The sequence below is a fragment of the Myotis davidii genome, unplaced genomic scaffold (assembly GCF_000327345.1).
Source record: "Myotis davidii unplaced genomic scaffold, ASM32734v1 scaffold68, whole genome shotgun sequence".
Classification (NCBI taxonomy): domain Eukaryota; kingdom Metazoa; phylum Chordata; class Mammalia; order Chiroptera; family Vespertilionidae; genus Myotis; species Myotis davidii.
The window spans coordinates 6,747,544-6,759,436 of record NW_006300376.1 but is presented as its reverse complement, the minus strand read 5'-3'; the positions used below and the strand labels follow the sequence as shown (position 1 = coordinate 6,759,436).

Below are 11,893 nucleotides of genomic sequence, written 5' to 3'. Positions count from 1 at the left end.
ATTTTCTTGTTTTAGTGGACAATTTGAAAATATGGTAGGTTTTTCAGCTGGTGGTGATATTAAATATGGGATTGATATGAGGAGTCCTGAATTATAATTTTAACTTATTGGGAAGGAAAGACTCACTTGAGCTGTGATTCAAGCACAGAAATAGCCTTTACACACACACACACACACACACACACACACGATGAAAGAGAGAGAAGGTGCGGGAGGGGGGAGAGAGAGATAAGGAAAGGAACATTTCCATTTCCTTAATGTAGTTTTCATTTCTTATTTATACAAATAAAGCTATAGTGTGTTAAATAAAACTGTGAAGAAATGCTTTGAAAAACAATATTTGGTAAGTCTGGAATTGAGGTGGTTATATTAAACACTTAGGGGTAAAGTATCACTGTGATGCAGTAGGGATTTAGTTATATTTCCATTAACAGGACCAATAAGGCTAAATTTCTATGTATGACAACATCAAATTTGCCTTCTAATTTTATTTTAATATTTTGAGTATTTAATTTCCCAATTTTAAAAATGTGGGAAGAAATATGTCTTGCCTTTATGGTAATAGCTTCCTTAGGATTGCTAGAATGTTAATACCATTCAAGTTCAAAGGGCACTTCAAGAAATAGGAAGACATATACAACCAGAACTAGAAGAATAATCTGAAATTCTGAAGCTTTGATAAAACATTCAGAAAAATTACCTTATCTTAAAAAAAAATTAAAAAAATATATATATACATACATACTGTGGAAGGGCCAACATTTTTAAATCTCTCTTTAGGAGAAATGGGGAAGATGGTTGGACTGAAGAAATGTCCTTCCAGTTTATAAAAAAATAAAAAATAAATACTCAAAGCCTTCAAGGCTTTGGAAAAACTCAGACTGAATTTTACCTGTCTGCATTTGACCAAATAAGACACATGTAATGAAAAAGGTAGACTCTGGAGACAGATACACTTAAATCATGGCTGCACTGCTCACTACATGGGAGTCCAGGAAAATTATTCCCTCTCCCAGTTTGTTTTCTTATCTGTAAAATGGGGACAAGAATCTTAAAAGAAAAAACAGTGGTGCTGATCATGAGAAAATTTAAGTGGGAACATATCTTATAATGTTTGTCTCAGAAGTACAAAGGTAAAAAAAAATTTGGTACCTACTATCAGTGAAATAGAACAATGTTCCTGCATTTATTAACAAACTAGAGGCCTGGTGCACAAAATTCGTGCACGGGGGAGGAGGAAGGGCCCCTCAGCATGACCTGCACCCTCTCTAATCCAGGAATCCTTAGGGGATGTCTGACTGCTGTTTTAGGCCCGATCCCTATGGAATCAGGCCTAAACCGGCAGTTAGACATCCATCTCGCAATCCAGGATCGCTGGCTCCTAACTGCTCACCTGCCTGCCTGCCTGATCACTCCTAACTGCTCTCCCCTGCAGGCCTGATCACCCCTAACCAATCTCCCCTGCTGGCCTGATCACCCCTATCCACTCTGCCTGCCTGCCTGATCATCCCTAACTGCCTCTGCCTCAGCCCCCACCATCATGGCTTTGTCCGAAAGGACGTCCGGAAGACATCCAGTCTACTCAGTCTAATTAGCATATTACCCTTTTATTAATATAGATGTTTGTGGAATTCATTCTCATTTTAAAAAATCCAATAATAACTGTTGAATCGGGATGAAGATGAAGTACAATAAAATACTAAAAAAGATACAATAAAATTAACTACAGATTTTCAAATCTACCCAACTGTATTAAAACTTTCCATTCAGGTTTTTTCATAGTGATCTCTGCATCCATGTTTGATGAGATAATTATTTGAAAAAGTCTCTATAAATTATTTCTATATGCTTTAAAATATTTCATGATAAATTTGAATTACTTACACATATGCCATATTAAGGGACAATAATACAAACCTACATCATAGATTGTGAGAATTGAATGAGTTATATAAAGTAATAAAAGTGATCCTTGGCACTAGTGAACATGATAAATATTAGACATCATTATTATTATAACAATTAAATAATAAACCTGCATTATTTAGAATAGCAATAGCTCTCAGAACTGAGAGCTATAAAATAACCAGACATCCACAAGGTGGCTCTCTACGCTTGGCTTTTAACACAATAAACTTGCTTTGTATTTCTAAAGAAAGGAAATAAAACTTAGGAATGCCAACCTGACTTTTCAAAGACTCTCATAAATTCATAATCAATAAGGCACTGGAAGAATACAAAGCTGTACAAAAAGTGTTATATAAAAGAAAATTTTATAATGTGAAAAAATGAAGAAATGAAGTACATTTTGTAGTTTTAAATTGAAACGAAATCTGAGTCACAAAAACTGGCATCAAATGATCATATTCAGAATTTAAAATATCAATAAAAGTAGTAAAATTTACAGTGCAGTCATAACAATTAAATAGATTTTACTGATTAATGTGAAAGCATAGATGTGAAAGCATAGATTTCTGGTAGCTAGCAACTGTTCAGAAAATATTAGTTACATCTTATGCATATTAAACATTTTGAAGTTACTATCTATAATAATAAAAGCATAATATGCTAATTAGACCAGACATCCTTCCGAATGACCTTCTGTACGAAGCTGGGGCTGCAAGGGAAGCCCGGGTCCCGCGTGCCTGTCAGCAGCCGGAGGGAAGCCTGGTTCCCAGTGGCCAGAGGAAAGCCAGTGCCAGCAGCTGGGGGAAGGAAGGCCTACTCTTGCACGAATTTCATGTGTTGGGCCTCTAGTCATTTTATATTCAGAGTATTTTATTTGAAAATTTATTTTCATAGCTATAAATCAGGGCCAACTTTTTCTGCTAAGGGTCAGGTGATATTTTAGGCCTTGTGGGCCACACAGACCTCAAAGCAAATATTAAATTCTTCCCTTGTGAAAAAAGCAGCCATAGACAAAAGAAAAGGGTCTGGCAGTTTTCTAATAGAACTTGAATTACAGAAACAGATGACTGCCTTTGGACCTTGGACTGTACTTTGCCCACTGTTGATCTAAACCATTATTTGACATCTATAATAATAAAAGCATAATGTGCTAACTAGACCAGACAACCGAATGAGCTTCCAGACATCATTCCGGACGTCCTTCCAAACGATGCCACCGTGGCAGGGGCTGAGGCAGAGGCGGTTAGGAGCCATCAGACAGGCATGTAGGGCAATCAGGCAGGCAGGCAGGCAGAGGCGGTTAGCGGTGATCAGGCAGGCAGGCAGAGTGGTTGGGGGCAATCAGGCAGGCAGGTGAGTGGTTAGGGGCAATCAGGCAGGCAGGCAGAGTGGTTAGGGGCGATGAGGCAGGCAGGCAAGTGGCTAGGGGCGATCAGGCAGGCAGGCGAGCCGTTAGGAGCCAGCGATCCCAGCTTGAGAGATGGTACAGGCCAGGCTGAGGGACCTGTCACCTCCCCACTCTCGTGCATGAATTTTGTGCACCAGGCCTGTAGTAATTTAAAAAAACTCTCAATAAATCTTAGGCTACAGTACTTCTCAAATTGTAAATGTGCATAAAATCACCTGCAATTGAGTTCAAATATAGATTATAATTTGGCCAGACTGAAGTGAGGCTTAAGGCTCTTCATTTCTTCATTTTTAATGGGGACCTTCACTTTTTAGGTCTTTTGTGCTTATTGAGTAGCAATGCGGTTGTTCTTAAACTTTTTGGTCTCAAACTTTTATCTTCTTAAAAAGAGCTTTTATGTAGGTATGTCTGTCATACTAACCCAAGAAATGAAAAAAAATGATGAATTAATTCTTTCAAAGAACAATGGTAATGATATTAGATATTAACATATTCTATAAAAATTAACTGTCTTCTATGTTTGCAATATACTTTAAAGAGCAGGACTAAACACTTAGAAAGAAGTGGTGATTGAACACATCATGCACTGGGATCCTTTGAAAAATCATTAAGTCAAGAAAAAATTTAAGATTATAACATGATAAATCTGTAAAATTAACTTCTTGAAAATTGGAGACGATCTTTCATGAATAAAATACCTGGTCTATCTGTCACATTGTGTGCTTTAGCTCCTGTATCTTACTGTCATCTGTTCCTTACCTGTTTTTCTGCATGTCCATATTCAGGGCCTTGTGTAGGTAAAAAGCAGGACATCTGGCCATTGTTTTTTGCTTTTTCTATTAGAGACATAGCTGTTCTTACAGTGGCATTTCGAGCATGCACAAACACCATCACCTAAAATAAAAGAAAGCAGTTTATCTAATGTTCATATACATTAAAAGATGGCTTAATACTAGTTTGGAAATCACCGTATATAACCAATTATTAATTTTTCAAAATAAAACCCCAGTTTATGAACTCTCCAACATCTTATTTTAGAACAAAGTATGTATAGCATAAAGGTGAGTTAAATAATTTCCATAACATGCCTTTCTTTATTATTGGTCTATAAATTGGCAGACATTAAAATAAAATTAATGGATTATATAAAACTAGAGGCCCGGTGCACGAATTCGTGTACAGTGGGGTTCCTCGGCCTGGCCTGTGGGATCAGGCCAAAACCAGCTCTCCGACATCCCTGGAGGGGTCCCGGTTTGCAAGAGGGAGCAGGCCAGGTCGAAGGACCCCATTGGTGCACAATCGGGACCAGGGAGGTTGGCCAGCATGGGTGGGGCTGTGGGAGGGCTCCAGGGCATCTTTGGCCCCTCACTCAGTCCCATTCGGCCAGACCCCAGCAGTAAGCTAACCTACTGGTTAGAGCATCTGCCCCTGGTGGTCAGTGCACATCCTAGTGAGCAGTTGAGGGGCCTTAGCATATCATTAGCATATTACGCTTTGATTGGTTGAACGGCCAACCGGACGACTGGACACTTAGCATACTAGGCTTTTATTATATAGGATGTGGAATTTAATTTTTACATATTCTCTTTTGAAGAGATCATTCATTAGCACAATCATCCATTATGGAGACAGAGTATAAAAACATATGAGAGCCTTACCTCTCCACAGTTGATAACATTTCCAGTATCATAAATATGTTTAAAGAAGTTGAAAACAGTTAAGAACACTCTTCCTTGGACAAAAACACGTCTAAGAACAATCATTTAAAATACAGTTTGGGGACTGCTGGAGATGACAATGCTGCTAGAGAGATATTTGCAATTTTTTATTGTGGTAGAACTTCCTGTGGAGTTATTCACAAAGTGACTGTGGAAATCTGAATTAGGGAAAAGTCACATGTCTAAATGCTTTGTCAAAGATAAGTGGATAATAGTACTTTCAGGGACAATGACCAGGCAAAATATAAATGCAATTGAGGAGAATAGATAAGAGTGTAATTAGCATCTGTTTCTCCTGCCTATCAGGAACTGCCTTCTCTCCTCTGTGCTGTTTCTTCTTTGGCCTTCACTTCCCCCTACATTCAGCTCAATTCCAGCTTTCCCCAAGAGATATTATTTCTATGATGAAATAATATTCTTTCATATGGGGAAGTGATCTTTTTCAATTTTATATGATGTAACTAAAAGCATTTTAGATAACTTGATCCATCTGAAACATACAATCTAAGGATAATTAGAGCGGGTGCACTTTAGATGACATAAAGACCAGTTCTAGCCACAGCTTCCAATGAGACTGACACCTTTACATCTCTCTGGAGTTACTCTGGCATTCCCTTTATGCCTCAGCAATGTGAAGTTCCTAACTCTTGCTTCTTCTTCCCAATGTCTCCCCATATTCTTCTGTTAATTATGTTTCCTAGAAGCTAGAACTTTGGTGTTATTTGCATGCTGCACATTTCAGAGGATATGCAACCAATTGTTTCAGTAAAAGAGAAGAAAAGTTAAAAAGTGAACGAGGTCTGGAATTTGACCAGAAATGAGACAGAGTGACACAGATGTAGAGCAAATGCTATGTAATTAACCCACAGTAATCTTATGTTTATACTAGATGCTCAGGGCACAGATTCGTGCACCAGTAGGTTCCCTTGGCCTGGCCTGCGGAAATCAGACTGAAACCAGCTCTCTGACATTCCCCAAGGGGTCCCGGATTGCATGAGGGCATTTCTCAGGTGACACGCCCTGGAATCGGGCTCCCTCCTCTCTGTTTCTGGAGGCGTCACCCAAGAATTGCAGTTGCCAAGTGACCACAGCTCAGCAGCTCCTGTGTTGAGTGTCTGCCCCTTGGTGGTCAGTGTGCATCATAGCTACCAGTCAAATGGTTGGATGGTCGCTTAGGCTTTTATATATAAATACATGTCAAAGAACATGTTCCACATATGAGATGCTGAATAAAATTAACAGTAACATAAAATCTCAAACAACAATTATTCAAGAACCCAGCCATGCTTAAATAGCTAATATTCTTTCAGGGTGTATTAAAAGTATAGGAGAGCTGACAATCTGGAGAAGGCCAGAAGCTCTTCAATGAAAAATTCCCAAAGTGTTGATAGGACATACTTGATAGACTCTCAACTTTCTGGGAAAACATTTTTATCTCATAAGATATCAAGACAGCATCATTTAATATCACTATGATATTTTCATAATTACTGACAAAAGCTATTTAATACTAAGTTAGAAAATTATGTTAACCATAATGCCCTGTTGAAATTTACCCCGTTCAGAATCTGTCAAGTTCTATCATCCTGTCTACTGCAAAAGGTAGGACTATTTAAACTATGAATTCATTTTTAAAAGCTGAGGCTGATTTCTTTTTCTCTTATCTAAAAATAAATTTTATCACACACAAACTCATTAACCCTCAACATTAAATTTTTTAAAAATCTCAAAGTTCCTTATTATTTTATTAATTTATTTATTCGTTCAATATTTCTGAGCATGCAATCACTACCAAGTCCTGAGAAAACTGCTGTGAAAAAATAGAAGCAAGGTACCTGCCCTCATGGAGATGAGAATCTAGTATGAGATGGATTGAATGATAAAAGATATATATTTTTTACTTAATAAACATTTACTGCTGTATGTGAAAAATACTCTTAAAAGGAGAGATATGGAAATGGACAAGACATGGTCCCATCTATGGAAGACATGTATAATTTAAGGAGGAATATAAAACTACACATAATTTAGGCTGCTGACGCAAAAGATGGATGGGGTGTGGCTAACAGAGGAATGCTAAACATAGAGCTGGTGGGTTTCCTTCATTCATCTATTCTAAGATATTTACACAGTATTTATTGGGTGCCAAGCAATGTGCTAACCACCAGCCATACAATGATAAATATGTCCCAAGGCTCCAAATTTTAACACTATTGTTATGTGAGAAAGAATCACTAGTAATCAGCCGATCGGGTTATAGAAGCAGGGTGTGGGATGGTTGGAGGAGGCTACTGCATTGTTTAGAGTATTTGTCCTTGATAAATATCTTAGCCCATTAGCTTAAAGAACTTCATTCTCTTTCAATGATTCTTATTCTGTGGCCCAAGGAACACTTCATCAGAATCACTGCTGGTATCTGTTAAAACAGATTTCTGGGTCCTCCCTAAAACCAACTGAGTAAGAATATCTAGGGGTAGGTGGGGACTAGATATTAACTACTGAGACGACTACTCTGTGAAATTAGTTAATAATAACCATCAACTTAATTTTCTTCTCCTAAGTTAAAAGAAGTCTGAAAGCAAGCATAAATAAAAACACCATTATAAAGATAAATTTTTAAATTATCTTATAATCTATCTTAATTTACTTATACATATGATGACATATGTATGAATATTAATGTATTTTTATATAAATAATCCTAAAATCATTTCCCAGATGGCCCAGGGTTTTACAATGTAACCAGATTTCTACCCTCCATTATTCAAATGCCACATTAGGTAAATCCTGTTGAAATAACAGATATGAAGAACATAAGGGAAAATAAAATATGACCCTAAATCTTCATTAATTACTTCAATCTGACTTGTCAACTTATCATTTTGCAAATTATTTTCTACTGCAGCCAAGAGAAATATTAGTTACAACTTAAAGTAGCAATTTCTTTTTATTAAAGAATCCATCATGTCTTGTTCAGTAAAATAAACTCTTTTTCTTATTAGGATTTTCTGTCTACAGGCTCCAACAGAAGCCATTACAAGATTTTGGGTCTCTACAAACATATTGGATTTTATGGTTTGTTAATTTGGTTAATTAATTTAAATAGACTCATATGAAAATTATAACTAACAGAAAGGACAGCGTTGTTTCATTTGGTAGAAATAACTCCAAATTATTCTTAAAAACACTGTTGATGACCAAATAGCAATTAAATGGACATGTGTTATTAAAATAAGATTAGAACAGAAGATTTAAGTCAATGCTGTTGGTAAATTTTAATTGTGTTATAAAACTGTTTATATTTTTACTTGAAGTTTGTTAGGTTAACGCATTTAAAATTTTATACACTTATTTTTAGTGTAAAAAGCCATTCAGTCTAAATACATATAATAAAATCAGTCTTGGACTAGGAAAGAAAGTATGTGGATATAAATTCTGTTTCTGTTATCTGACTTGCCAAAAAAAAGGATTCTTCACATGAGATGATTAAAATTAATGCAAAAATAAAAGCTCAAATAATCATTTAAAAAACTATAATGCTTAAGTAACTGATATTGTTTCTGTATATGCAAAGAAAAGAAGAACAACTTATTTGACAAAGACCAAAACTACTACTTTGAAATATTATTAAACTAGAGGCTCAGTGCATGAAATTCATGCACAGGTAGGGTCTCTAGGGGCTGTCAGCTACCGGCCGGGGCCTTCCTTCGTTCCATGCCACTCCCTGGTATTCAGTGCACATCATAGTGATCGATCGAACTCCTGGTCGGTCAAATTCCCCAGGGGACACTTTGCCTATTAGGCTTTTATATATATAGATAGCACTATTACTTAGAACAAATTATTTAATCTCTTAGATTTTATTTCCCCTAGTCCAGAGATAGTTACTAGTGTCACAGGATTACTATAAGGATTAAAGGATATAATGTAAGTGAAGCCACTACATTTAATAAAGCAATAGCTCTCAAATTTTGTAATGCTTCAAAATCACCAAAAGCTGCTCCATCCCTTACCTACTTTTCTGATTAAGTAGGTCACAGACAAGCCAAGAATCTGCATTTCTACCTAGTTCTAATGTGCTTTGTACAGGAACTCTGAGAATCTCTGTCAGAGCTGGTAAGTATTAGCACCATTATAAGGGTATAAACATTAATAAATTTAATTTGGCCTAAAAGACTCAATAGTTATATCAGTAAATGTTATAAAATGATACCTATATAACTACTTATTCCTCATTTATGAAAATGTGTGTGTCTAGGAATCAAAAAACTAATAGGAATATTTAAGCCTAAGATTATTGGAAAACAGGAGGGAGGAGGACAAAGATTAAAGGGGAAATCTTGAATCGAAGCCTTTCCTAGAAATTTCCACTAAGTAAGAAGACTAAAAATGGAAATACCTGAAAAGATAGAATGACATGATAGGAGCAGTGATGTTTCACAATATATTGGCTCTTTCAAGTGTTAATGAATGAGGCTTGAGGGTAAGGAGTCTGAGGGGGAACTTCTCTATGCCTTTATTTTATTTTACTTTTTATTGAAATTATTGGGGTGATACTAGTTAATAAAATTGTATAAGTCTCAGGTGTACGATTTTATAATATATCATCTACATATCCCCCCCTGCCGGGAGCTGGTCCATCCTTGCTGTTTCAAGGGACCTGGCATATATGGCATACTGTTCGTAATATGTTTGCTCACCTTCTTGGCACTATGTGTTTTAATCAAGGTCACCTCTCTGAGAAAGGTTGTTTCCCCAGGTAGGGATTTTCCCGAAGTTAGGGAGGGAATAAAACCCCTTAACTAAGTGCCAGGCGGGTAATTAATCACTTTAACTACGAACAATCATGCTTAAGCTGCATAATCTTTACTCCCTGGAATGGAGATAAGAAACGCCCTAACCTTTGGAATAGAGATTGATAGGATTGGAATCAACTGGTATAAATACAGAAGTAACAAGACAATAGGACACCGAACCTATAAACAGAACCTAGAGACAGAACCTAGAGAACCTGGCTGAAGAACCTACACACAGAACCTAGAAGAGACACAGAACCTAGACAGAACCTAGACACAGAACCTAGACACAGAACCTAGACACAGCACCTAGAGACAGAACCTAGAGACAGAACATGGCAAAAGATCCTGGACAGAACCCAGCTACAGGAATTGGCTGGAGATCTAGACAGAACTTGGTTGGAGAAACTGGATACAGAACCTAGATACAGAACCTAGACACAGAACCTAGACACAGAACCTAGGGACGGAACATGGCAAAAGATCCTGGACAGAAACTGGCAACAGAACCTAGAGACAGAACCTAGCAAGAGAACCTGGCTGAAGATCCTAGAGACAGAACCTGGCTACAGAACCTGGATAGGACATGGCAAGAGAACCTGACTAGAACCTGGTGACTGAACCTGGCTGGAGAACCTGGACAGAACCTGGCTGGAGAACCTAGCAAGGGAACATGGCTACAGAACCTGGCTAGAGAACCTGGACAGAACCTGGAGAACCTCGCAGGAGAACATGGACACAGAACCTGGCTGGAGATCCTAACCAGAACTTGGCTGGAGATCTGGACCAGAACTTGGGTAGAGATCCTGGCAAGGCTACTGATCAATTGCACACTGTCTGTGTCATTCCTTCTTCGTCGACTCCGCCCACACATTTGGGGACCGCTGGACCTGCTGCGGTTGGACTCCGGCACCCCACCGTATAACTTCTCCTACCTGCCTCTGATCCCCTCCCTATCCTTCTGGTAATCACCATAATGTTATCTGTCTACAAGAGTTGTTTTTTTCATGATGATTTTGGGGTCCTTTTGTATTTATTTATTTATTTACTTAATCCCTTCACCCTTTTCACACATCTTCTGTGGTTCTAGAATTGTTTATTAAGTACTATCTTTGGAAGAATTAAGAAAATATTCAAATTATTTTTTTTTGTATTTTATAGTTTGAATGAAGAGTTGTCACTACAGATGTATTTCAGATATATTTATATACCAAAATAGCATGTAGGCACAAAATAGGTTTTTTTTCTTTTTTTGTTTGTTTAGAGCATTTCTATTATTTTTTTAAATATATTTTATTGATTTTTTTACAGAGAGGAAGGGAGAGGGATAGAGAGTTAGAAACATCGATGAGAAACATTGATCAGCTGCCTCCTGCACACCCCCTACTGGGGATGTGCCCGCAACTAAGGTACATGCCCTTGACCGGAATCGAACCTGGGACCCTTCAGTCCACAGGCCGACACTCTATCCACTGAGCCAAACCGGTTAGGTCCACAAAATAGTTTTTATTGCCATGGTCACATTACCATATCTGCGTTATCAGATAAATGCAACTTTAAAAGTTGCTAAAATATAGTTTTGTAGCCATTGAACTAATAGAAAATTACATACAAGTTCATAAAGCTTCATTTAAAAAACAATAGTAACCCTTATACCTACATGAGGGAGATGGTAGTTACCGAGAAGACTGAAGTGGGCTAGATAGTTAGGGATAAAACCATGGGAAGGGAAGTAGAATAAAGAGCTGAACCCAGCTGCAGAAGCAAAATGACCTAGAGCTGAACCCAGCCATAAAAACAAAGTGACCTAGAGCTGAAGCCAGTTGAGTGGGAAAAGGCAGTGAGTTCACCTAGGACCTGACAATCAGGTCCCACCATTGATCTTTGATCTTTAAAAAGTATGGATGTTGCTAGGGCAGGCAGCTTGCAGATAACCAATCACGAGACAGTAAGGTGTTTGAAGTAGCCAATCCCAAAGATGTTACTAAGGCAGAATTCTTTGAAATAACCAATCAGAAACCAGCAGGGCATATATCTACCCTTAGACACAGAGCTTCAGTGGA

The 11,893-nt window shown here is 37.6% G+C and overlaps 1 protein-coding gene across 6 annotated transcripts in view; it reads right to left on the bottom strand.

Moving 5' to 3' along the window:
* The window catches only part of ASCC3 (activating signal cointegrator 1 complex subunit 3), a 243,464-nt gene that overhangs the window by 131,813 nt on the left and 99,758 nt on the right, over nt 1–11,893 (bottom strand). For all 6 annotated transcript variants that reach the window (XM_006777223.2, XM_015572736.1, XM_015572735.1 and 3 more), the window contains one exon: nt 4,076–4,210. In XM_006777223.2, the coding sequence (XP_006777286.1) occupies nt 4,076–4,210 (135 nt within the window). The remainder of the gene's footprint in view (nt 1–4,075; nt 4,211–11,893) is intronic.